The sequence below is a fragment of the Barbus barbus genome (assembly GCF_936440315.1).
Source record: "Barbus barbus genome assembly, chromosome: 3".
Taxonomy (NCBI): Eukaryota; Metazoa; Chordata; class Actinopteri; order Cypriniformes; family Cyprinidae; genus Barbus; species Barbus barbus.
The window spans coordinates 34,814,564-34,837,174 of NC_136731.1; the positions used below are offsets into that span (position 1 = coordinate 34,814,564).

A 22,611-nucleotide genomic window follows, 5' to 3' on the forward strand; every position below is an offset into this window, starting at 1 on the left:
AACTTTTGAATGGGGACTAAATGTATACATCTTTTAAGGTAAAATATCTTACTCAGGACAGTACTAAATATAAAATAACATGCATTTTGTATGATCTCTCTTATTTTGTTAAAATTACATTTTCACAGATTATGCAAGGGGTTCCCAAACTTTAGAGCAGCACTGTAGCTCTGAGTAAAAATATTGTCTATTTGTATTAAAAACTGCAGTCCTGCAAAATATGTTTAAGCAAAATTAAATCTATACGAGGACCATAAAAAAGGTTAAATGATAAAGACTATAAACTATAAAAGCCAATCTGAAGCCTTTGGGGAATGAGCAGCATCTCTAAGAGAGTTGTAAAGGAAATTCACAGTAATTTCTGGAAGGATGTACTAAATAAGAACTGCATGGTGGGACAGAGTGCCTGAGTGGCTCTTTAATCAGCTGCAGCGTTAATTACCTCACAGATGCCATGGGGATAAGACATTGGGCCCAGCAGTAATGAACAAGGGATCAATACCCACAGAGGAGTGACGCTTTACTCCACCCGGAGATGTCTAGCTAGCAGCTCTCTCCTGAAGCAGTCACCACTCTGTGACCAGTTAGACAGCAACAACACTCTGTGTTTGATAATGAAAGTGTTTGGATTGCTTTATGAATGTGTGTGTGTGTGTGTGAACCGCTTTCATTTTACCTTACCTGTCATCTTTCTTCAAACTATTCCTTCAAACTTATATGGGCGATCAAAATTATGGATCTCGCTACACTAGAGTTTCAACTTCTTCTTTAGGAGAGCTTTTATTTGACTCTGATTTATTTTTCATGTCTTTTTTATTTGATTTTATCTTGTGCTTTAAAGCTACCTTTAAAGGTGTGATATAAAAATAAAGTTTAATGTATCCCAGTTGAAAAAGCAATGAACAAGATGAATGTGTGTGTGGGTGTGTGTATGTAAAAGCAGGTATTTATTCTTGCTTTGGGGTTATTATGTGCCCTGAGCGAGTTTGTGGTTCCTATGAATCACCAAATTTCATGGGCCAATAAGCAGCCTGTTCTTGTTGTCGACACTGCTTGGATGACTTCCTCTTCCTGAGCCAAAATATGACTAAAAGGGGGTGGGGTGACAATGCAATGATTCATCAGGGAGGTTTGTAGTGGTATTATCACCTGTGGCAGGGCTTGAACTACCGTATCCAGCAGCGCTCTCATTCCCGTGGCCATCTTTAACAGCTTTAGCACTGTCAGAGAGAGCGAGAAAGAGAGAGAGTTATAGAGAGTTCAACAAGACAGCTCAGTGTGTGTGCATGTCTACAAAGCGTTGATCATTTCAGAAGAAGAAAAACAAAGAGGCCGATAACAGACAAGGACCCCCCTCCCCCCCCCCTCCCCACCTTGGTTTAATTCCAGCCTAACCGGCTAATGAGGGGAGAAGGAAAAGGTCAGGGCTAAAATTAAACCCTCACACTGCCGCCTTCTCCCCGTACAGATGTAGAGTAATGGCACACTGACTCAGTGATGGCTGTGGACAACAGCAGGATTAAATACCAGATTAAACTCTAGACAAACAGATCAATCCTCAATAATACAGCACCACTGACCTGTGCAAAATACCATTTTGGTATGATGGAGTCGATATTTCTAAGGCTCGTATTGGGTAATGAGGCGAACGTAAGACTCATTGGCTATTAGGGACTTATCAACACACGGGCCACTAATCAGGTGTTAGTGGCAAATGGGGAGGAGAAAATAATTTGGGGAGAAAAATAGAATTTGGTGCTGGAGATGAGTATTAAAGCAACTTTTCGTAACAATATTCTGTACATGAAGGGAGCTCATTTGTATTTCAGGCTGGTAGGTTGATTAAAAGATTAAACAGCGAGCTGAGACATGAAATAAAGCCATTTGATCTGATCGGGAGGACACTGCAGACAAAATAAATAGATTTCTTGCTTCAAGAGCAAGAGGTTCAACTTGCTCCACTGATATTCGAATAAACCAATCATGCTTCATGTATTATATATTGCTAAAAGTATATCAGTTTTCACTGACTATAGTAAAGGACTACATATTTTTGAATGTAATGTGTGTATATATATATATAATTATAGTATGTAATATAATGTGTAATAATATATATATACATATATATATATATATATATATATATATATATATATATATATATAAAATTAAAAATATATAATATCTAAAAATAATATCTAAATAAAACATATATATTAAAAATACAGAAAGATACCATTATTTTTTATTTCATATTGTTATTTTTGGCCATGTGCATTAATTACCATAATAATATAGTAAATTCAATTAATTAATTAATCATGACCCATTCTTGCTGATGAGACAGAGTAAAAAAAATACCCTTAGGCATTCTTACTGAAGTCTCTGTTTTCAGCAAGCATGAGGAAAGAGTATATAATTACATATTTTAAGGGGTCTGACAGTTTAATTATGTATTTAGGGTCACTGAAACGTCCAGCAGCAGCTATGATGAGTGCTGTTAGCCAGTGGTCAGTGTCTGTGTTTGTATAACTAACCACGTGCGATGCGCAGGACCCTCATGATGCGTATGATGGTGGGGTTGATGGGCAGAGCGGCACTGATCTCGATCTCCTCCAATGTGATGCCCATGACTGACAGCAGCACTATAGCCAAATCCAGCTGGTTCCACCTGCACACATTCACAAGGGACAGGTTTGCTCAGTTATGCAAAATAATTCACCTTTTATGCACTCTGAATCCAACCTTCCCCTCTAGTTTCATTACACTCTGGTCATTTATTCCTCCAGAGAGGTAACTTAAAAGAAATTAACATTTGAAGCTCGGTCTGATCAAACAGGCAGCTTGGGACCTGAATTGTTGCTGGGGACCACTTAATAACACCCAATTAGGGAGAATTAAGGACCCACTCCAGCATAGGTGACCTCATTCGCTAAGGCAGGACAAGGGATGGCTCGTTTTTACACTCTAGCACAAATCATAGTCGCCCACATCTGTGGTGCGGGAACCAGCCGCGGCACACCTGTCTGCGCACACACCTCTACAATCCAGCTCGTAATTGTGACCTAGTTAAGAGGCACGGAGATCTAAGACAATAAATAATGGCTTGTTGAAAGCTTTCTGGTGTCAGACCCGAATATGCGTGAATAAAAAAGACAAAGTGCACTGCGGTCTGAACCTGTTTTTTTTTTACTCTTTAAAATGGGTCAATACCATATATTCTAATAAAGCTACAAAATGCCAGGATGTTTACACTCTGTGCTTGCTTAGTGAACCTTGAAACATGTCAGTAGTAGTTTATGACAAACTAGAGGAACCGCTCTTGCAGGCAGCCTAATCATAAGTAGGAATTCTATTAGGGAAACAAACACAGGAGAGAGATTTCATTAAACCCTTGAGACAAATAACCACGTTCACTCTCGCTCTTCACTGTAGTCTGCCGCACTTTGTTGCATTAACATCACGCAGGGTTAATTTCATTTCTATCTGCACCACGAATGCAACAGCATATGCAACGTTTTGCAATAACACACCCTCCAGTGACTCTAGAGAACAAACTAAGAGGATTCGGTCAGGTGGAATCGACATGTAATGAAGTCATTAAATCAATTAGCGATCGGAAGAGAGGAAACATGAGGAGATGAAAGGTGAGAAGGGGAATGAACTGTATACCTGTCTTTGAAGAAACGGCGGAAGCCAAACGCGATGAGCTTCAGGACAGCCTCCAGCACAAAGGTGCTGGTGAAGAAATAATTACAGTACTTGAGTGCGATCTCCAGAGACTGGGGGGGAAGGAAACACACAGACGGAGAGGAAGCCAGAGAGACAGAGGAAGAGAACAAGAGAGGTGTGAATGATTAAAAGACTTTCGCCTCAGGTTCATAAAGTCAGCCAAACCAGTCATTTTTACATTAGCAATATAACAATATCAAGTATTCTATGAACGTTCAGGTAAAGCTTAATATATTGAGACAAGCTACATGCATTCATCAGACTGTAAGTGGTTTTAGAACAGAGTTTCTCAAATTCATGGACCCCCCAGGGTAAATTTGCCAGATGGACTGTGGGAAATTTCTGAAATGTGAACCAATGATCGCTGTAAGAATAAATATCAAGATTTTATTAGCAAAAACAGATGCAGTTTCATTGAGATTAATTGGAATGCACAATGAAAAAACATGATTTTTGAGAATTGTTAAAAACGGAGTTATCCGTTTTTGCAAATTAAGTCTTCATATATACATGGAGTCATGTGAAAAAGAAAGGACACCCTATTGAATTCCATTGTTTTCCTTCTCAGGACATAATAAAAAAAAATAAAAATCTGCTCCTTGGCAGGTCTTCAAACAACACATGAGATATAACACCATGCTATTATTTATTTAACAAAATCTAGGCCAAAATGGAAAAGCCATGGGTGACAAACTAAGGACTCCATTACTGTTAACATAGGACTTAAGAGGCTAAATAATGGTCAGACACTGCTATTTAAATACCTTTGATTAACTGATCATCAGCAAGTGTGAGCACCAGTTTTGGCAGTTTGCTGGTCTGGAGCCTTCAGGAATGTTAACACAAAAGAGGAAAGACATCAATGATCTTAGAGAAGCAATGGTTGCTGCCTTCAATCTGAGAAGAGCAATATGGCAATTTGCAAAAAGATATTCAAGACCAGTCTTCCCAGGAGTGGATGTCCCAGAAAATTCCCCCCATGCTCAGATCGTACAAATCTGACAAATTGCAGACAACCCAAGAGCTACACCTCAGACTCTAAAGGCCTCAGTTAACATGTAAAATGATAAAGTTTGTGACACTACAATTAGAAAATGGCAAGGATGTATGGCATGTTTGGGGTTGCCAGAAGAAAGCCTCTTCTATCTAAAAAGAACATTGCAGGATAGCTTATTTTGGAAAGTTGCATCTGAACAAACCATAAGACTTCTAGAATAATGTCCAAAGTGGATATGTTTGACCATAACGCACAGCGCCACATTTGGTGAAAGCCAAAAGAGCTTATTGGCACAAACACCTCATACCAAAAGTCAAGCATGCTGGTGGAGGCTGCATAAACTGTGCATAAACAAATGCCCACAAATAAACTGAATTAACGTTGTAAAGAGGCGTGGGCCAAAATTCTTCCAGAACGATGTGAGAGACTGATAAAGTCATACTGAAATTGATTACTTCAAGTTATTGCTGCTAAAAGTGGATCTACAGGCAATTGAATCATAGGGCGTCCTTAGTTTGTCACCCATGGCTGTTCCTTATTGGCTTTATTTTTGCTAAATAAATAATAACACCATATGATATGTCATGCGTTGTTGTTCATCTGAGATTTTATTTTACAAATTTTAAGACCTGCTAAGGACCAGATGATTTTTTATTATGTTCTCATAAAGAAATCCATGGAATTCAATAGGGCGTCCTTTCTTTTTCACATGATATATATATATATATATATATATATATATATATATATATATATATAGACACACACACACACACACACTACTGTACAAAAGGTTGGGGTCAGTAAGACTAATTTTTTTTAAAGAAATTTATACTTTAAATTAATAAGGATGAATTAAATTGATCAAAAGTGACTGTAAAGATGTAAAATTTTGGATTCAATTTCAAATAAATATTGTTCTTTTGAACTATTCATTAAAGTTCACACACTGCTCCGGGTGTGTGTTCACGGTGTGTGTGTGTTCACTGCTGTGTGTGTGCACGTTGGATGGGTTAAATGCAGAGCATGAATTCCGAGTATGGGTCACCATACTTGGCCGTATGTCACGTCACTGTCACTTTCACTTTCAAAGAATCCTAAAAAAGTGTAACAATTTCCACAAAACAAAAACAAAAACAAAATTAAGCAGCACGGCTGTTTTCAGCACTGATAATATGAAATGTTTTTTTGATCACCATGTTTCTTACCGAACTGACTTATTGTTGAGAGTTGGAACCTTAGTTCAAAAAAAAAAAAAATTGAGAAACCCTGTTTTAGAGAATGAAGTTGCATTTTATCTTACACGAGGCTGGCTGTAGTGCTCCAGTGACATAGTCACAACGTTTACACAGATGATGAAGGTGATGAAGATGTCCAGGTAGTGACTGGTGCACAGGGTGTGGATCATCAGTCGCACGTGACTGTAACTGGCATAGTAGGGCAACTTCTGGGCCTCTGAGAGAAACAAACAGATCAGTTCAGAATGAGCACCTTTTGACAACAAATATATAAAGCTGACGTGTGTAAAGTCAACAAATAGAACTCAAACAGGTTTCACTTAATACTACAAAAACGTGGTACAAATCCCATGCACTCACCCCAAACACAAACGCACCGCACGTCCAGTTACATATTTTTCACTCTCATAAGCAGTTTTTTTTATTATACACGTTTTTTTTTTGTGAACGGGATTGTTTTTTTTTTTTCTTTCCCATTTTGAACTGTTTTGAAAAATACTGAAGTGCGCTTAAACTTGCCAGTGACTCGTGTGGGACTGAGTTTTCTCTGGCAAAATTGGTGAATGGTGCATTGTTTTTTTGTTTGTTTTTGTTTGTGGTGTATTGTAAATGACAAGGATTAATGTTATGTGTTTGGTGTCTGGTGGATAAAATTCATTGTCGAAGGAATTAAATGTACACTTTTGAACATGAACTATGGGTTCTTGGTCTGATGTGCTTCATTGTCTCCCTGACTGCATCTTTTGTAATTGGTGGTTTTTAATTCTAAGCTATCTGGAGGAAAAAAAATTAAAGTTTTATCCTTGTCTGGCGCCCGAATTTAAAAACTTAAATAAAAATGAATCTGGTAGAAAGCCAGGGGGGGCATCACCGTTACAACTCAAACACATAGTCGCTCCCACAAACTCATTCCTCTGGTTCAGCCAATGTTGCTACGCTGTGAGGCTCAAAGAAAAAGAGATATGTTTTGATAGTGCTACAGAGCCACACTCATTACACTTCTTTGAAAATTAACCTACTATTGGATTACTTACAATTATCCCTGCACATTAGATTGGGACTAGAGAATATTTTACCATCAAAATGATCTACAGTTTTTTATATGTGACGAAAAGGCTACTTTCTGGTCCATAAACTAGTTTTTTTTTCTGTGCGGTCTTTCCATCTGGCTAATGTTATTATGAGATGTCTGGAGAATTAAACCGGTTGTTTAGCATATCATGCACAAATCAAATAATCTCTTTTCATTTACACTCTTTTTCATTTCACTGCGCTCCATCCATCCCTCTCTTTTCCTTATGGATTTCTCCTCTCCGTGGAACTGGTATGGCCAGTAAGCCATTTTTGTTTCATTTCATTCTTTTTATGCTTTAAATGTATTTTTTTTTGCCCTGTTGACTCTGTCATCATAAATTGTTGCAGGTAAAATAAATATCTAAATTAATACAGCCTAATAAGAGGGTCTTTCCCAAACTAAAGACCATGTTAAATTGAAAAAGAGGTGGTGTTCTCCATTGTTATTACTCTTTTATTGGCAAGACCCATTTCGACGGCACGTGCTTTCTGCCTCTCATCTCTTTTTCTTACTCCGTCTCTTTTTCTCCATGCGTCTCAGTCGCTTCTCCTCCCTCCTCTTGGCCTCCTCCACCTCCTGGTGTTGTCGGCACTTGTGGAAGTTCTCCACCACCACTCCAACAAACATGTTCAGCACGAAGAAACTGACAATCAGGAGAAAGGAGATGAAGTACAGCAGCATCCAGGGGTTGTTATTGGTTATGGGCTGAAAAATGAAAAGACAGAAAGAACGGAGAATGAAAGAGTTAGGCACAAAAGATATACACTTGATTTTCTGAAGAAAATGTAAATGGTGGCTGTGTAAATAGATTATGCGCCTTATAAGCCACTGAAACTGATATTAAATGACCGTCTTTTTTCAGTGTGGACTTTCCCGTTGGTGGGCGAAGTTAGTGTAAATAGCCTCTGCCAACAAGGCGGGCTATTTACACTTAGTGTAAATAGACAGATAATTAACTTCCCTAGCACAAACCAGGCAGAAAGGGTTATTCCTCAAAATTTGACTAGGAACAATGGAAATGATAATGATGCTTTTCTTCACAAGTAATACAAAAAAAAACGACACAAGAAACTGGTCAGAACAGGGAGCTGCCTAAAATTTAATTCAACAAGATAATCAACACAGCCTTGTGTAATGCAGACACTCGTAAGCTTGAGGGAAATTGGTCAAATTATGGTAAAGTGAACTTGGGAGCAGCTTTTACTTGGTTGCTTAGCAGCAGTGTTGAGCGAAACAAAGACGCCAAAGTCTAAATTAGCTCATTGTAAAACATGGGATGAGAAAGCACATGGTACTCTGCACATTTCCATCTGCTTCCACACATAGATTATATCCTGCAGTGGACTCTGGTGTGACAGAGATGATGCAGTGGGGAAATTACACATGCCATTTAATCCATGAGTTTTTTTTTTTTCCACCCTGTGTGTCTTCCAGTGTGAGAGGGTCTAGCTGCAGGCCTACACTTAATCATTATGTGCAGGTCCCTAACTGATGCAAGCTCACTGCTTTCTGAATCGAGGACTCTTGAAAGTCATTGTTTTTAGCTTCAGAGCCAAAAGCCTGTTAGTATTCATGAAGCTGATTGTGTGTATTCAGGATTAAATATTCACTGTTGACTGCTTATTCCTTAAAGCTCTTTATTTTAGTTAAAAAAGAAACAGACTTTTGTTTGGCTCCGAGACCTTTTAACACTTAATAAGTATGAAAATAACTAATTCAGAAAATAAATTTAATTTTAATCAAAGTTGTTAAAGCTTACTTAGTATCTTCGTTACAGGATATAATTTTTATTTAAAAGTGCACTGTGCACCAGGCCACTGCGAAAAACTGAACTGGCTTTTATTTCTATATTTTCATTTACATTTGTTCTTTTAGTAGACACTTTTATCCAAAGCAACTTATAAATAATAAGTAATTTTATGTGCGTTTATATATAATTTTCATTATATATATTTTTATATTTAGCTTTAATTTTTATTAGATTTTTAGTAAATTGTTATATTCTTTAAAGCATTTTTCTTTTAGATTTTCATCTAATAATCTTTAAACCATAGACTTATGTATTTTATAAGATATATGTGATTATATGTGTAGCTATTTGTACTTCAAGTCGTATGTATAAATGTGCCTGCTTTGGGCTAACACTGAGAGGACTATATGAGAGGACTGACTGTGATGGTTCACTGTGATACCAATATGCAAATGTATTACAGCATCCATGTGACATTGAAAGAGCACAATTTATATTCACCAGGTTAGTACTATCAGGATGAACATGTTACATGAAGAGCATTACCTGCTGGTCCACTGCCACTGCATCCAAACCATGATACATGATGTTGACCCAGCCGTCCTTCGATGCCAGCACAAACAGGGACATCAGAGCCTGTAAAACATAAACACACGTTCATATGAGCACATGCAAGGACATGCAGAAGAATGGAGATGGGTGGAAAGACAAGCAGGAAAAAAAGATCGATGGTGGTTGAACAAACAAATAAGGTGCAAGGACAGATAGACAACCAGGTGATGTAAAGAAGAGGTCATTCTGGTATAGATGCACACAAATAAAGGTACATCGAACAAAGCAACAAATTGAGTTGCTCAGTTTTTGGTATTTTGTGAATCTGTCGTGTAATTTGATAAGCCCAATCAGAGAACAAACTAACCTGACCCAAGTTGTCAAAGTTGTACTTGTGATGGACCCACTTATAATTGGCCAAGAGGCAGTCGGACTTGTTGGTGATGTTTCTGACATCCAGACCCAAGCAGTAGTAGAACTTGCCTTTGAAAAGCTGTTGAGGCAAAAGAAATGGCACACACTTCATGTCACTCAACGCCACACTACTCAAGCATCTCTTTAATAAAACTGTCAAAGCAGAGGATATTTGAAAGAAAAAGGGTGTTATGAAAGAAGGCCAGGACTGAATAAGAAAACATTTTCTATGAAGAAAAGAACAAGATGCGGCACTAAAAAGGAATAAGAACTAATAATAAACACAAAATAAAAAGAAACTGAAAGCAATGGTGATGAAGAGAGAAAGGGTATGATAGTGAGATTAAGATAATAAAAATCTGGAAAATTGAAAATTCAAACGCAGCATCAGAAAGCGACATTAACTTACATCGTGTCTACAACGGACGCGAGCGGCGTGACGCAACAAAATACAATAGAACTTATCATAATCAGTGATGCTGTCAACACTGGATGCTGCGTAGCGCGGCACGACAAATCCCTGACAGTAAACTGCTGACTCATTCTATTTATGACATACTGACACAAAGTTCAAATGAACTTTGTCGCTGGTGGTTAGAACAAAAATGGAAAAGAAATAACATGGAAAATATACTTTTTATCACGTCGCGTCACGTCTGGTTACAGTTTGATCCCCCAAAAAATTTAAGTAATCTTTTTATGACCCCCCCCCCCCCCCCCCCATATTTATCCATTGACTATAGCCATTCAGCATTACAGTATAATTGAGAGCTATCAATTTGAACATTTATTAGACTTTTAAAAAATAACTTCTTATTGAAGTGAACGTAAAACAATTTTCTCATAAACCCATTATAATAAATGTCATATTTACCTGTGCCCTTCAGCAGAAATATACAGACATTGAAAGTTATCAAACACTAAATACTAAATTAAATATAGATGAATCCCTAAAGCTATAAAAGTATTTTTTTTCCTCTTGTTTTTCTTTATCATTTGATTAATAGACATCACAGCAGCTGGTTATTAGGGTATTTTGGCTGTTATTTCTTTAAGAGCTGCTGCTGCTGAATGTAACGCAGATCTGACACGCATCATATTTTCTCTCAACTCTTTTTACCATTTCTGACACACTTCAGGTCTTAAAGTCTCTAATAACAAGTTGAATCGGGTGTGTTAGATGAGGGAACGGTGCGGGCTGCTCCAGGACAGTTTTGAAAACCATTTCATAGACATGTTCTTAAATGTTACTCGTATAAAATATATTACATGCAAGCACAGTTTTAAGGCAGCTTTAATCACCTTTTTGATAACATGGCTTAACTGACCACAACATTGCATACACGTAGTTTATTTCGCGCTTTGATATGAAATGATACAGGCTACAGCATGCGCCTGCACCTTTGTGTGTGCAATTGAGCACGCACTGCGAGCACAGCACCGTTTCCTCGCTCGTTTGACTCACGCCTGGCGCAGGGGTGAAGTGGAGCATGTGTCTGAAACGTCTCCAGTTTGATCTGTTCATAAAGACGTTCTGCGACTGAATAAATGCACTTCTTGTCAAGAGAAAAAGTGACAGAAACAGCAGTTGTGAGTGGGGTGGCCAACCCTAGCTCCGCCCCTGCGTTTATTGCGTTAAATATTTTTAATTAATCTCCTGCGTTAACACACTAATTTTGACACCACTAAAATATATATATATATATATATATATATATATATATATATATATATAAGACGAGTGTGTATGCATATATATATATATGCATACACACTTATACATTTATATAGCGCTTTTGTCACTTTAAAAATAGCCTTTTTTAAATCTAAATTTAGACATACAATTGGTGACTTTCTTCCACAGGTTTTAGTGTTTGTATACTTTGCCAATAATAATAATAATAATAATAATAATAATAACTCACCTCAATTTTCAAAGATACAAATATTTATCAAAGATACAAAGATTCCTTTAAAAAGTTGCATACAAAATCCTTTTCTGAAGCATCAGAGGTAGCACATTGTCTCCTCAGTATGCATGGACAAAATGTTTCAGAGAGCACCTTTACCTGGACTCCCAGGATGCCAAAGATGATGAAAAAGGCACAGCAGATGAGAACTATGTTTCCTATAGGCTTCAGAGAGGTGATCAAAGTCTCCACAACCAGCTTGAGGCCAGGAGCTCGACTGATAACCCTGTCAGAAGGGAAAAAAGCATTCAGCAGAGTTATAAACCAAGCATATGTTGGGCAATGCCACATGAACACTTTTAGCTGTACCTGAGGGGGCGCAGTGTGCGCAGAAGCCTGAGAACCCTGAGCACCCCTAGGATCTTAGCCCCGCCCGCCATCGACACGACAATGTCAATCAAAGATACAAACACCAGGAAACCATCCAAAATGTTCCAACTGCTGCGCAAGTATGCCTGCTCTCCAATATACAAACCCATAGACACCACCTACAATAAACAAAGAAACGACATCTCAAATGGACAGCATAATAATGCATGGATTTTGTTCGGTTTTATGTAACACTGGGTTCTGGTCCTCTAATCTGATTTTGAATTTCATTCCGGTCCCTTCTAGTGTGATTTTGCTTACATATCTTTGCTGGAATTGATCGAAACTGGTCCATATGATTTATTGAAGATGAGAAAAAGACAGCAAAGTCAGAGTTTGTGATCTCCATGCAAGCCAAGCCAATTCTTCTAATTATAGCCCTAAAATACTGCTTCCTGTAGAGCTGATTTTACAACTCAATTGAGCTCTGCATAATTTACATCTAAAATCTACCATTTTGTCAGCGGTGAGATGCAGATGTACTTGAAGGAGCTGCTGAAGGCTGAGAGATATGACTTGGAGATTTAAAAAACGTTGCAACTTGTGGAAAAACAGCAAAAAATATGAAACTAAAATGCAGTAAAAGTGACGAAAATCCATTGAAGCTCCAAGGTGACCTGAGCCTTAGCCTCCCAGGCAGGTTCTTGTGACACTAACAAGACGAGTGACAGGAAAGAAACGGTATGCGCACACACACGATCTGTCGTCAGCTAAGGTCTAAAGAGTGAGAAGAGCAAAGAGAGCAAGAAAACAGAGGGAGACAGAGAGAATTATGTACTTTTAAGAAATGAAATGCCGTACTGCGACACATATCTGCTCTTTCTTGGGATCAATTTGGGCTGTATTAGTCTGACATTTTCTTTACAATGCTGCCAAAGAAAGCCAATAATAAATCAGTGATGTACACTGCCCTCCAAAAGTTTGGAAACACCCCTGGCAAAGTGTGGTTTTGGACGATATCAGCATAAATCCTTATCATTTTTGGTGCAAATACATTAAAGTAACTTGACATTATCATTGAAGACCAGCAATAAAACATAATAATGGCAATATATGCATGTCAAAGTCAGACATGCCCCTTTGCCAGCTGTGATGCCTGGTTACTGGTTTAAACTTGGCCCAGGTTTTTAAAAGATTTTTGGGTCAGCACAACTTAATAGCCTCAACAATTGATTGCCAATTCAAAGTCAATGTTTGAATAAACTGACAGCTCAGATGCCCAGATTATGCAGAGCTGTAATAGCTGCTAATGGTGGATATTTTGATGAATCGAAAATTTAAGTTTTTTCTATTTATAAACTGTTTATGTAATAAATGTTTTTGTAGTTTGTGTTGTCCCTTATCAGTGCAAAATTACCACAAATTAAAAAGGATTCATGCCAATATTGTCCAAAACCCCACTTTTCTAGGGCGTTTCCAAACATTTGGAGGCCAGTATATACCAGGCCAGTACAGCAATGTGACACTCATGCTAGCAATTTAAGGAGGTGCTTTTTGAGTGAGAGCAGATCTGCTTGCAGAACTCCTATTAGTTGTGTGTAGGTGGGCTGGGGACAGTAAAATCAGCCACTGCCCCCCAGGCTATGTTATACTGGTAAGTATTTTTGCTGTAGCTTGCAGAATCTGCCCTCCCCAAGGATGAACTGTAATTGTTGACTTTCTGGTCCTCGAGAGAAAGGTGGAATCATTGTTTGACTTGTGTCTTCCACTGCACCAATGCTTTTAAAAATGTCCATAGTAAAGGATATGCTCTGCATAATCTTATATTAACTGTTTATAGGCGGTTGACATGACATTTCAAACGGCAACAAATATATGAAATGCTATCTAAAACATCTAAAACATATATGTTCATGTAAAATTATTATACAGAGACAAAACAAAACAAAACAAAAATATTATTATAAAATATATGAAATAATTAAATTTAAAAAAGGGATAATATCCATGGCCCTACACAGGACAAGCAGTTTGGAAAATGGATGGATGGAAAATACTAAAATATAAAATAAATAAAAATAAAATAAAATACAAACAATAAAATAAAAATAAAATGAAAATCATACAAATTCACTTACACACAACGGTCTGGTATAGACCTACTATGTAATGTAGCGTTGCTTTTGACAGGTCTATTTCATGTTTGTTCCATTTCTCAATAATAATTGATTAAGTTACATAACTGATGACCTACAAGTGTCATGCGTTTACAGCTGAATAGATGGGCCAGTCTGTGAGATTGACTGCATCTGGAAAGGGAAACTGGCTCTAATTAATATCATTGCTTAATTGCTTGCCACAAGAGATCCAGCCAGCAACGTAATACCCCACTCTCAAAAGGTCCAGAGAAGAAAGTGTGTGTGAAAACGAGAGCGAAAGAGCGAAAGGAAGATGATGAAATGAGAGATGGATTAGAGATACACACACACACACTTTGTTTCATCTACTGGAAAATATTTAGCTAATTACCCATTCAAACGATCAGAGTCTTTAACAATGTCCCCAACGATTCTGAATGCGTGTAATTTTGTTCAATATCTATCAAAGTATAATATAATGATGCATTATGTAATATTCTTTCATACATAAAACTGAAAGATTTGGGATTTAAAAAAAAAAACTGTAACATTTCACACAAATATGCAAATATGCGATCAAATATGCAAATTTGACTCTGTACAGGCAGTATGTTGCTGTAGTTTCCAGTGAAGCACAAGAAGTACTTTGGAATATCTCAAATTATGCTGGAGAACAGGAGAACAAAAAACCTTTTGTGCAGCCATTGCTAAAGCAAAAGACATTATGAAATGTATATAGATTTTAAATGAAACTTTTCATGCTGATAATATAATTTGTAATGGAAAAATTGCATTGAAATAGAAAGATGCAAAATAGAACCATTTTCACTGGTGTTTTTTGTGCATTAAAGCATGCAAGAAAAAAGAAAATAAAAGTAGTAGGTATATTCACAGTATCTGCAATTGCTGTGAAAACAATTACCAAATTGATAATTTTCTCTTGATTCACCAACACAGATCAGAGGCATGTCAGCACATACAGGAAGGAAAAAAAGCTATACATGGGAGTCCTGAAATCAGCACAATATATCATGCTGTGCATGTAAATATTTACCTTGAGTGTCATCTCCCCCACAAATATGGCTGTGAAAATGTAATTGGACACGGTGAGGAAAAGCCTCTCCTGCAGAAAGAGGAGGAGGAGGGAGATAAAAAAAAGAGCAAAATTATGGAAAGAGTAGAAAGGGAAAAGCTGGAATTTATTTTGGATCATTTTAAGCTGGATAATTTTGTCAGTGCAGTGAGAATATCTGCTTGTTGACAACATGGAAATCATCAATAACTAAAACAATAGGTTAAAAAACTGAATCAAAGGTCCATTGGCCTCAGTCTTACCAGGCTACCCTGAAGGATCTTGGGTCTCTCCAGAGCCACAGTGATGCAGTTTGAGAAGATGAAGGCCAGCACCACATAGTCAAACAGCTTATGGGCTATAATGGACTGGCACAACAACCTGAACCTGAAGAGGAAGGAGGAGGTCAGGAACAGAGATACTGTATAGAGACCAACTAAAGTCCATCATGGAATCTCACAAGTGAGCGATTTAGAACATTCTATAGTACATAGGCATCAAGGGTGTGATCTGCAAGTGAGACTAGACTTGCAACTGTTTTTTTGATGTTTGAATGTTGCTAAGTTAACAGCACAGTACTAAGCAATAAGCACAAATGTAAAACACACACATTTTGGGTAAAATATTAACATTGTAATTTCCCTGAATGGATTTATCAATACATCTCAATACTAAATGTAAGACAGACATTGGTATACAAAGTACTTTTCAAACGTTTGGGGGCAGTAACAATTTTTATATTTTGCAAAGAAGGAAAAAAACTGACTGACAGGCAGAGGGTGGGAATAATCGGCTCCTATCTCGCTGACACAGATCAATATCCTAATCAAGCCACCCTCTAAAGAGCTGGCAGCCCATCAGTGCTATTGATCAGGCAGAGATAGCAGAATAACTCCTAGCCGAGTTACCGTCAGGAGAGAAGAAGAGGTGTGCAGGCATCTTTCCCTCTGTGTTATTCAGAGATCAAATCAGTGGCACTATAGGAAACAACTTGTGACACAAGCTTGCCTTTATCTGCTTAATTTCAACCTGTTCTAGGGTGTGGAGAAACTACTAATCTGTTTTGTGCTATAATGAGGTCAGACTTCCAGCTGCACTCTCAAATTTTGCTTAAACTGACAACATTTACCTAACAAAACCCATGAGCAATTTTTAAAGTGGTAAGTAACACGAAGGTGCACGATTGCCAGCAGGTTTAGTTTACGATGAGGCCGTGTGGGACACAGCAGCGCAAGTGCAAAAGCATTACTGTAGACCAGGTTTTCACAAACGTTTTGTCAGCCAAAGCCGTATGACCTATGTAATAATATGTAATATGTAATTACTTTAAGTACCCACTGAGATTTTAAGTCATTTCAATAATTTAACAACAATTAGCATGTTAACAGTTCTATGAAAAAAAAGTGCTATCATTGAGATACTAGTTTAGTTTTCATTTAGCTATAGTAATAATAACCCTTAAACATTTTTTTTTTCAAACATTTTTAAATGTTCTACTTTTGATTGTTTTTGGAAAAAGTATTTATTTACTTTAATAATAAGAACCCATTTTGGAAAGCCTGCTATAGGTGATTATTGTAGATATTGTACTCCCTGTTTCACGTGAGTGATAGCTAATACAACAAACAAGGCAAACAAAATATAACGGCAATTTACAAAATGGCATTTGTTTATTATTAGTGACGAGTTTTGCTGCAAAGTCTCTTTGACCACATAAAAGTTAAATGCCATTTGATTGGCTGTGAACATAATCACCCAAAAGGTCGATTTCTCATTGAAAATGAAGTGGGAACTCACAGTTAGCATATACCATGTATAACAAGCTATCTATATAAATTGTGTGTAAACAATCGATGAAACAACTTCCATCAGCTCTTATAAAGTATGTTCATGATGAGCGAGTGAAGGGACTAACTTGTTTTGGGGAGAGAAGAGGAAGACGGACCAGTCTTCCCTGGTCTCACACCAGTCTGGTCTGTACACCTCTATCATCTTCTGGATCCGGAAACATAGACTCTATCGACAGAAAAAGATGTATTTATTTGGCAAAAATGAGGATCAAGATTAATTCTGCAGTACTCAGGGTGGGAGAAGTTTCTTGGAAACGCGTTTGATAGTTGAAGCAGTTATGAAACGGAACTTTCCAATGTTTTGGGTCCCCTTGGAGCTGCCATGTTACTCTTAATTGCTTACAAAACAAGAAAGTCTGGCTGTAAATTAAAAACTGAAAGCCTACTGCCATCTGTTAGCGTTCCTGCTCAACAGATAATAATTGGGTGATTTTCATTGTGTAGTTGATTGTATGTGCAACTGGCTCTGCTTCAAGAAGATTTATAATGTGTGCAAACGCTGTTTTACAGGGTTTAAGATAATCCACACAAACTACCATTTAAAAGACAATTCACATTTTCATCAAAACCAATTTGGTTCCAACATTTGAATCTCTTTCTTCCATGGAACCCCAATTTCTAAAGCTCCATAAATGACAGAAGTCTTCTGAAGCCATACTCTACTGTTTAAAAGTTGTTTTGTTAATGTTTTTGAAAGAAGTCTCTTATGCTCACCAATGATAAATTTATTTGGTCAAAAACACACTGAAACACATTTATTGCATCCTGGCTGAATTGAACTATGACTCAAATATAATATTTAATCATGGTGTGAGATGCATTGTGCCAGGTTCATTGGCAATCACACCAAATGTCAATGGTTGTCATGCAGCAATTTAAGTGCAGTTTAAACGTGTAAATGAGATTTAAGAGCTATTGCGGAAGGGATGATCAGTGAATACAGACTTACATTTTGGTCTGTTACTCACCGAAAGCTATAGTATGGATTCAGAAGACTTGGAATAAGACTTGAACCCATATGAACTGCTTTTATGGTGCTTTTTTGTAATTTTTGCCGCTGTGCAACCTCTGTCCCAATCACTTTCATCGTATGGATAAGAGCACCCAGGACATTCATCTATATATCTACTTTTGTTTTCCACAGAAGAAAGTCAGTCATGAGTTAGAAAAACAATTACAGAATGAGTGAACTATCCCTTGAAAACATTATTAATGGACACTTACATAGTCCAGCTCATCGTCCAGATCCTCCCTGTCCTTACGTGTATTGACCTGAGGGTAGACTTCATTGATGATTTGTGGTTGGACTGACGGTGTCTTCCCATTACAGTCCTGGTGCTCTCCAACGCTTCCCAGACCCCCAGAGAAGCTGTTTTTGTGTTGCCGGGGATGCAGAGGAGGCAAGGCTGGTCCAGGCACCTGCAGCAGCTCAGGAAGCTCCAGAGAGAGAGCCCGCCGTTCTCTGCGTGGGACGAAGTGTCTGGAGAGCAAAGGTGGGTGCAGAGGAGGGGGCGGAGGAGACAGCAGGGACTCCTGCTCAGCGGGGCGAGAGTGAGGGCTACGGACCCTTAAACTGCCTCCGCCCCCCATCCCCAGGCATCTAGAGGATCGACCCAAGCTGTTCCAGCTCGATCTGCGACTCCATATTCCTGACCGTGCAGGCCGTCCCCAGTTGTGGTACAGAGAGGCTCGTCCTGGACACTGAAATGCATAGAATGCAAGCTGATAGTCAATATATGAACATGAATTTAAGCACACACCCCTATGTTTTATCCCAAAAACACACTGTAAGACTGAAACAAATTATTTGCTTTCTAAAAAACATATTCAACTCGGAGTGTATGCTCATTACAGAAACTTCTACTGTGCATGGTTGTGAGACAGGCTGACACTAGTTGTGAGTGCTGCAACAACAGTAATCAAACCATTTTGGAATCCGGCTGACCTGTCAACAGGTGTGCAGACTGTTCTGAAAGGGTGAGAAAATGAGCAAAAGAGCGCACTTTCGGATGTGTCATCCATCAAGCCATCAGTTCTTCCATCATGCTATTTAGAGAATTGCTATGTACTAAGCTTTTGTGAAATTCATTTTAGAATAGTAACTCCAGTCAGTGAGGACGATGAGCTAGCCTGCATTTTACAGTGTACACATACACACACAAGAACAAACTAAGGAAATTTGTACTGTGTGCTTTAGAAGGTGAAAAATGTGTTGAAATAGACGCAAAAAAAGCATAATTAAAAAGCCACTGTAATATCTTTTTAGAAACTATCATTAAAAATGATTACATATCCAAAAGTATTCTAAATATAATATAATAATAACTAAATTACAAAAATTTGCCTAGCATTATTAACATTGTGCATTTACCTCCCATGGGATATAAGCGCAAGTAAACACAATTTTCAGTTGAACACATTCTGTGTGATGGGTTCAGGTGATTGGATATTATTATATATCAGACAACAGTCTAAATTAATTTTATTTGTAAAATTACCATACATTTACATATTAATCAACACTCAGCATTATTTGGTTGGCATAATTAATGTTGTGCTTCTACTGTCCACAGGAAGCTGATGGTAAACACATTTAGTGGAACGAATACTGTATTTCAAAGAGATGGGTTCAGGTCCAGGTGTTTAGATTACAGTGGTGGGATGATGCTGTAAAGTTTCTCTCACTGCGTTAATCTGCTGCGACCTCCACAACCTAAAACCCAAAACCATCCCACACGATGCACTAAAGTTTTGGGTGTTACATGATTTATATAATTCCTGGTGAATCTGACTAAAACAACAGACAGCGCATACAAATAAACCACACTTTCTACTCATTTCTAGCGAATTCCACCCTCAATGTCTAGAACCCTCATAAAAAGCCAACCTCCTCACAAGGGCTGTTATTATTTAAACCATTGTAAAAATAATTATGTAGTTTATAAGTTGCTCTCAGCTCTTCAAGTGCCTGCTCAACGACCCTCTGTGTGTATGCTAATATAGTGCAAGCTAGACGAGTAGAGACGGCTCTCTAAGTGCTGAGTAAGTGTCTTATTAATGGTTCGCAAAATGCTAATACATGCAGAGCTGATGGATAATTATTGTGTTCTTTGTGCTTTTTGAGAGTGTTTGGATTGCTGGAGCGGTATGATATAGCTTCGGTGCCCTCTCGGTGAGTTAGACCCTGTAATGAATGGCAGGTTGACTGCAGCTTGCACAATAGCTCACCAGCGCTGTCTGCTCCAGGCTAGCCCTGCCCAGAGAGCTCACGCTGCTCTTGCGGGAACCCAGGGCAAAGCTCAGCCTTTCAGACGGGTACAGGCCCCTGGCGTTGGGTGCAGGTGCCAAATCCAGATGCCCATTAGGGGTCAAAGTGGAAATCTTGGGATCTGCACAAATACACATGCCAAGACTGATTAGATCACAAACACATCAGAAGGACTCAAGCCATGAGAAACACTAGCTGGCTTTTCGCAAGGCACAATAAGTCAAAAACAATTTGTTTTGTGTTTGTGGTGCGGAATTAAAAAGTACATTCCACCAAGCCTATTAAAGTTTCAAGCTTGCGTGATTTCTGGTATTTCTAAAGCCTCCTCTCATGCCAGGCGACACTGGTGGGAGCGTGCAAGTTTGTCTTCTGTCTGTGGAGAGCGTCAGTGTGTACATGCATTATTCATAACATCATGTCCTCAGATCTCACAGCACCATGATTTTTTTCTGTTTTTGACCAGATATTAATGAGACATTTCAATGCATTGCTTTCTCTTACTCATTTTTGAAACAGTTTAGGATATTCCACGATTTTAGCATTTTGTCACAATAACTAGTCTATCTATGGGGTCAGTAAGATTTTGAAAATGGTTTTTTTAAAGACGTCTCTTATGCTCACCAAGGCAACATTTTTTAAATAAAAAATGATTACAATTTAAAATATCTGTTTTGTATTGTAAAATGTCATTTATTCCTGCCATGACAAAGCTGAATTTTCAGCAGCCATTACTTCAGTCTTCAGTGTCACATGATCCTTCAGAAACACTACTAACATGCTGATTTGGTGCTCAATTAACATTTCTTATTAGCAATTTTGAAAACAGTTGTGCTGCTTATAATTTTGAGGAAATTGTGATTTAAAAAAAAATATATATATATGATTGTTTAATGAAAAATAACTGTATTTACTGTCATTTTTGATCAATGTAAGACCTTGATAAAATACAGCATTTATTTCTTAAAAAAAAAAAAAATCTTAATGACCCCAAAACCCCAAACTTGACACCAAATGATAAATGACTAGCTTTAACTAATTCCAATTATTGGCATAACACATCATTTAAATCTGGACTTATCTTTATCTTATCTCAAAATTATTTAATTATTTAAGTCAAAACACAGAAAGGCTTACTTTATGAATGTTAACATGTGGCTGACCATAGCACAGTGTAATGTCATTGTAAAAGACTGTTATTACCCTTTTTTCTTTTCGATAATCTGAAAAGGAGCTCAGAACATGAACACAGAGTTTCTGCTTAGAATGAACAAAAAAAAAAAAAAAGAACAGAACAGAAGGTTCAGAAGCAAACGGAAAAACACAGCTGTGCTTTAAGAACACTTCCTTAGTTAGTCCACAGTTCAGTACCTGAAAGCTGGAGTGAGTCCTTTTTCTCAGTTTCTTCTAAGTTAAAAGAGGATCTGTCATCATCAGAGTCGGAACGATTAGCATCACCCTGTCGCAGACAAAAAAAAACAAAAAACAGGGACTCAAGGTCAAAACGATACAAGACAGCTTGAGTTACATTCACATGGCACAGAGATTTCACTCTCAGAGTCAGTTTGGTTATAGACTGATTTCTTTCACTCGTTTATGACCGTAGTGTGTGAACATAGCCATACTTAACCATGGGGTAGACAATGTTATTCTAGCGCTGTGTGAGCCAGACAAATAACAGACGAAAGTGAGGGACAGAATTTCTTTTGTTAAATAACTAAACAGTCCTGAGCATTTTTTAATAGATATGTCAATCTCGCTGCCCTCCCTCTGAAAGTCAGTCGCATTTGCTCTAGTTCCCCACTCACCCTCACACATTGCCTCAGATCTAGACCATAACCTGGAGACCCACTTCTACATGCTCCCTGGAGAGATAACCTACTCCTGCAGGCTGCATACCTGCCCGTGAAGCCCTATTTATACAAGCATGCACATCGAAAATATATTCACCGGCAAGAACAACAAAAGCCTGTGGAAAAATGCCCCAGGACAGTGGGAAATTATTAGAGTCACACCATGTTCTCACTGTCATTTTGTTGCTAAACACCAGCACAAATTTGACCCCGTTATGAAAAGCGTCACAGCCAACAGATGCTTTTCACAATAACGTATTCAAATTAACTCATTCAATTGCATGAAATATTAATATTCAGCGGCTAAACCAAGTTATTGGCCCTGTTACGTCGGAGATTGTTTTGTGCATCAAACAAAACACTCGATTTCTCAGATGCCTTGCAGTGTGTACC

General features: G+C 37.9%; 1 protein-coding gene across 1 annotated transcript in view; it reads right to left on the minus strand.

Annotated features, from left to right (window-relative positions):
• LOC306852105 (voltage-dependent T-type calcium channel subunit alpha-1I-like) overlaps positions 1–22,611 on the minus strand; it is a gene marked incomplete at its 5' end in the record, with an annotated part of 134,928 nt that overhangs the window by 25,398 nt on the left and 86,919 nt on the right. The window contains 15 exons of the mRNA XM_079388748.1: positions 1,150–1,220; positions 2,541–2,674; positions 3,676–3,785; positions 6,036–6,187; positions 7,558–7,750; positions 9,342–9,431; positions 9,715–9,840; positions 11,831–11,957; positions 12,041–12,219; positions 15,233–15,301; positions 15,514–15,637; positions 17,166–17,266; positions 18,325–18,801; positions 20,329–20,489; positions 21,737–21,824. Of these exons, the coding sequence (XP_079244874.1) occupies positions 1,150–1,220; positions 2,541–2,674; positions 3,676–3,785; positions 6,036–6,187; positions 7,558–7,750; positions 9,342–9,431; positions 9,715–9,840; positions 11,831–11,957; positions 12,041–12,219; positions 15,233–15,301; positions 15,514–15,637; positions 17,166–17,266; positions 18,325–18,801; positions 20,329–20,489; positions 21,737–21,824 (2,202 nt within the window). The remainder of the gene's footprint in view (positions 1–1,149; positions 1,221–2,540; positions 2,675–3,675; positions 3,786–6,035; positions 6,188–7,557; positions 7,751–9,341; positions 9,432–9,714; positions 9,841–11,830; positions 11,958–12,040; positions 12,220–15,232; positions 15,302–15,513; positions 15,638–17,165; positions 17,267–18,324; positions 18,802–20,328; positions 20,490–21,736; positions 21,825–22,611) is intronic.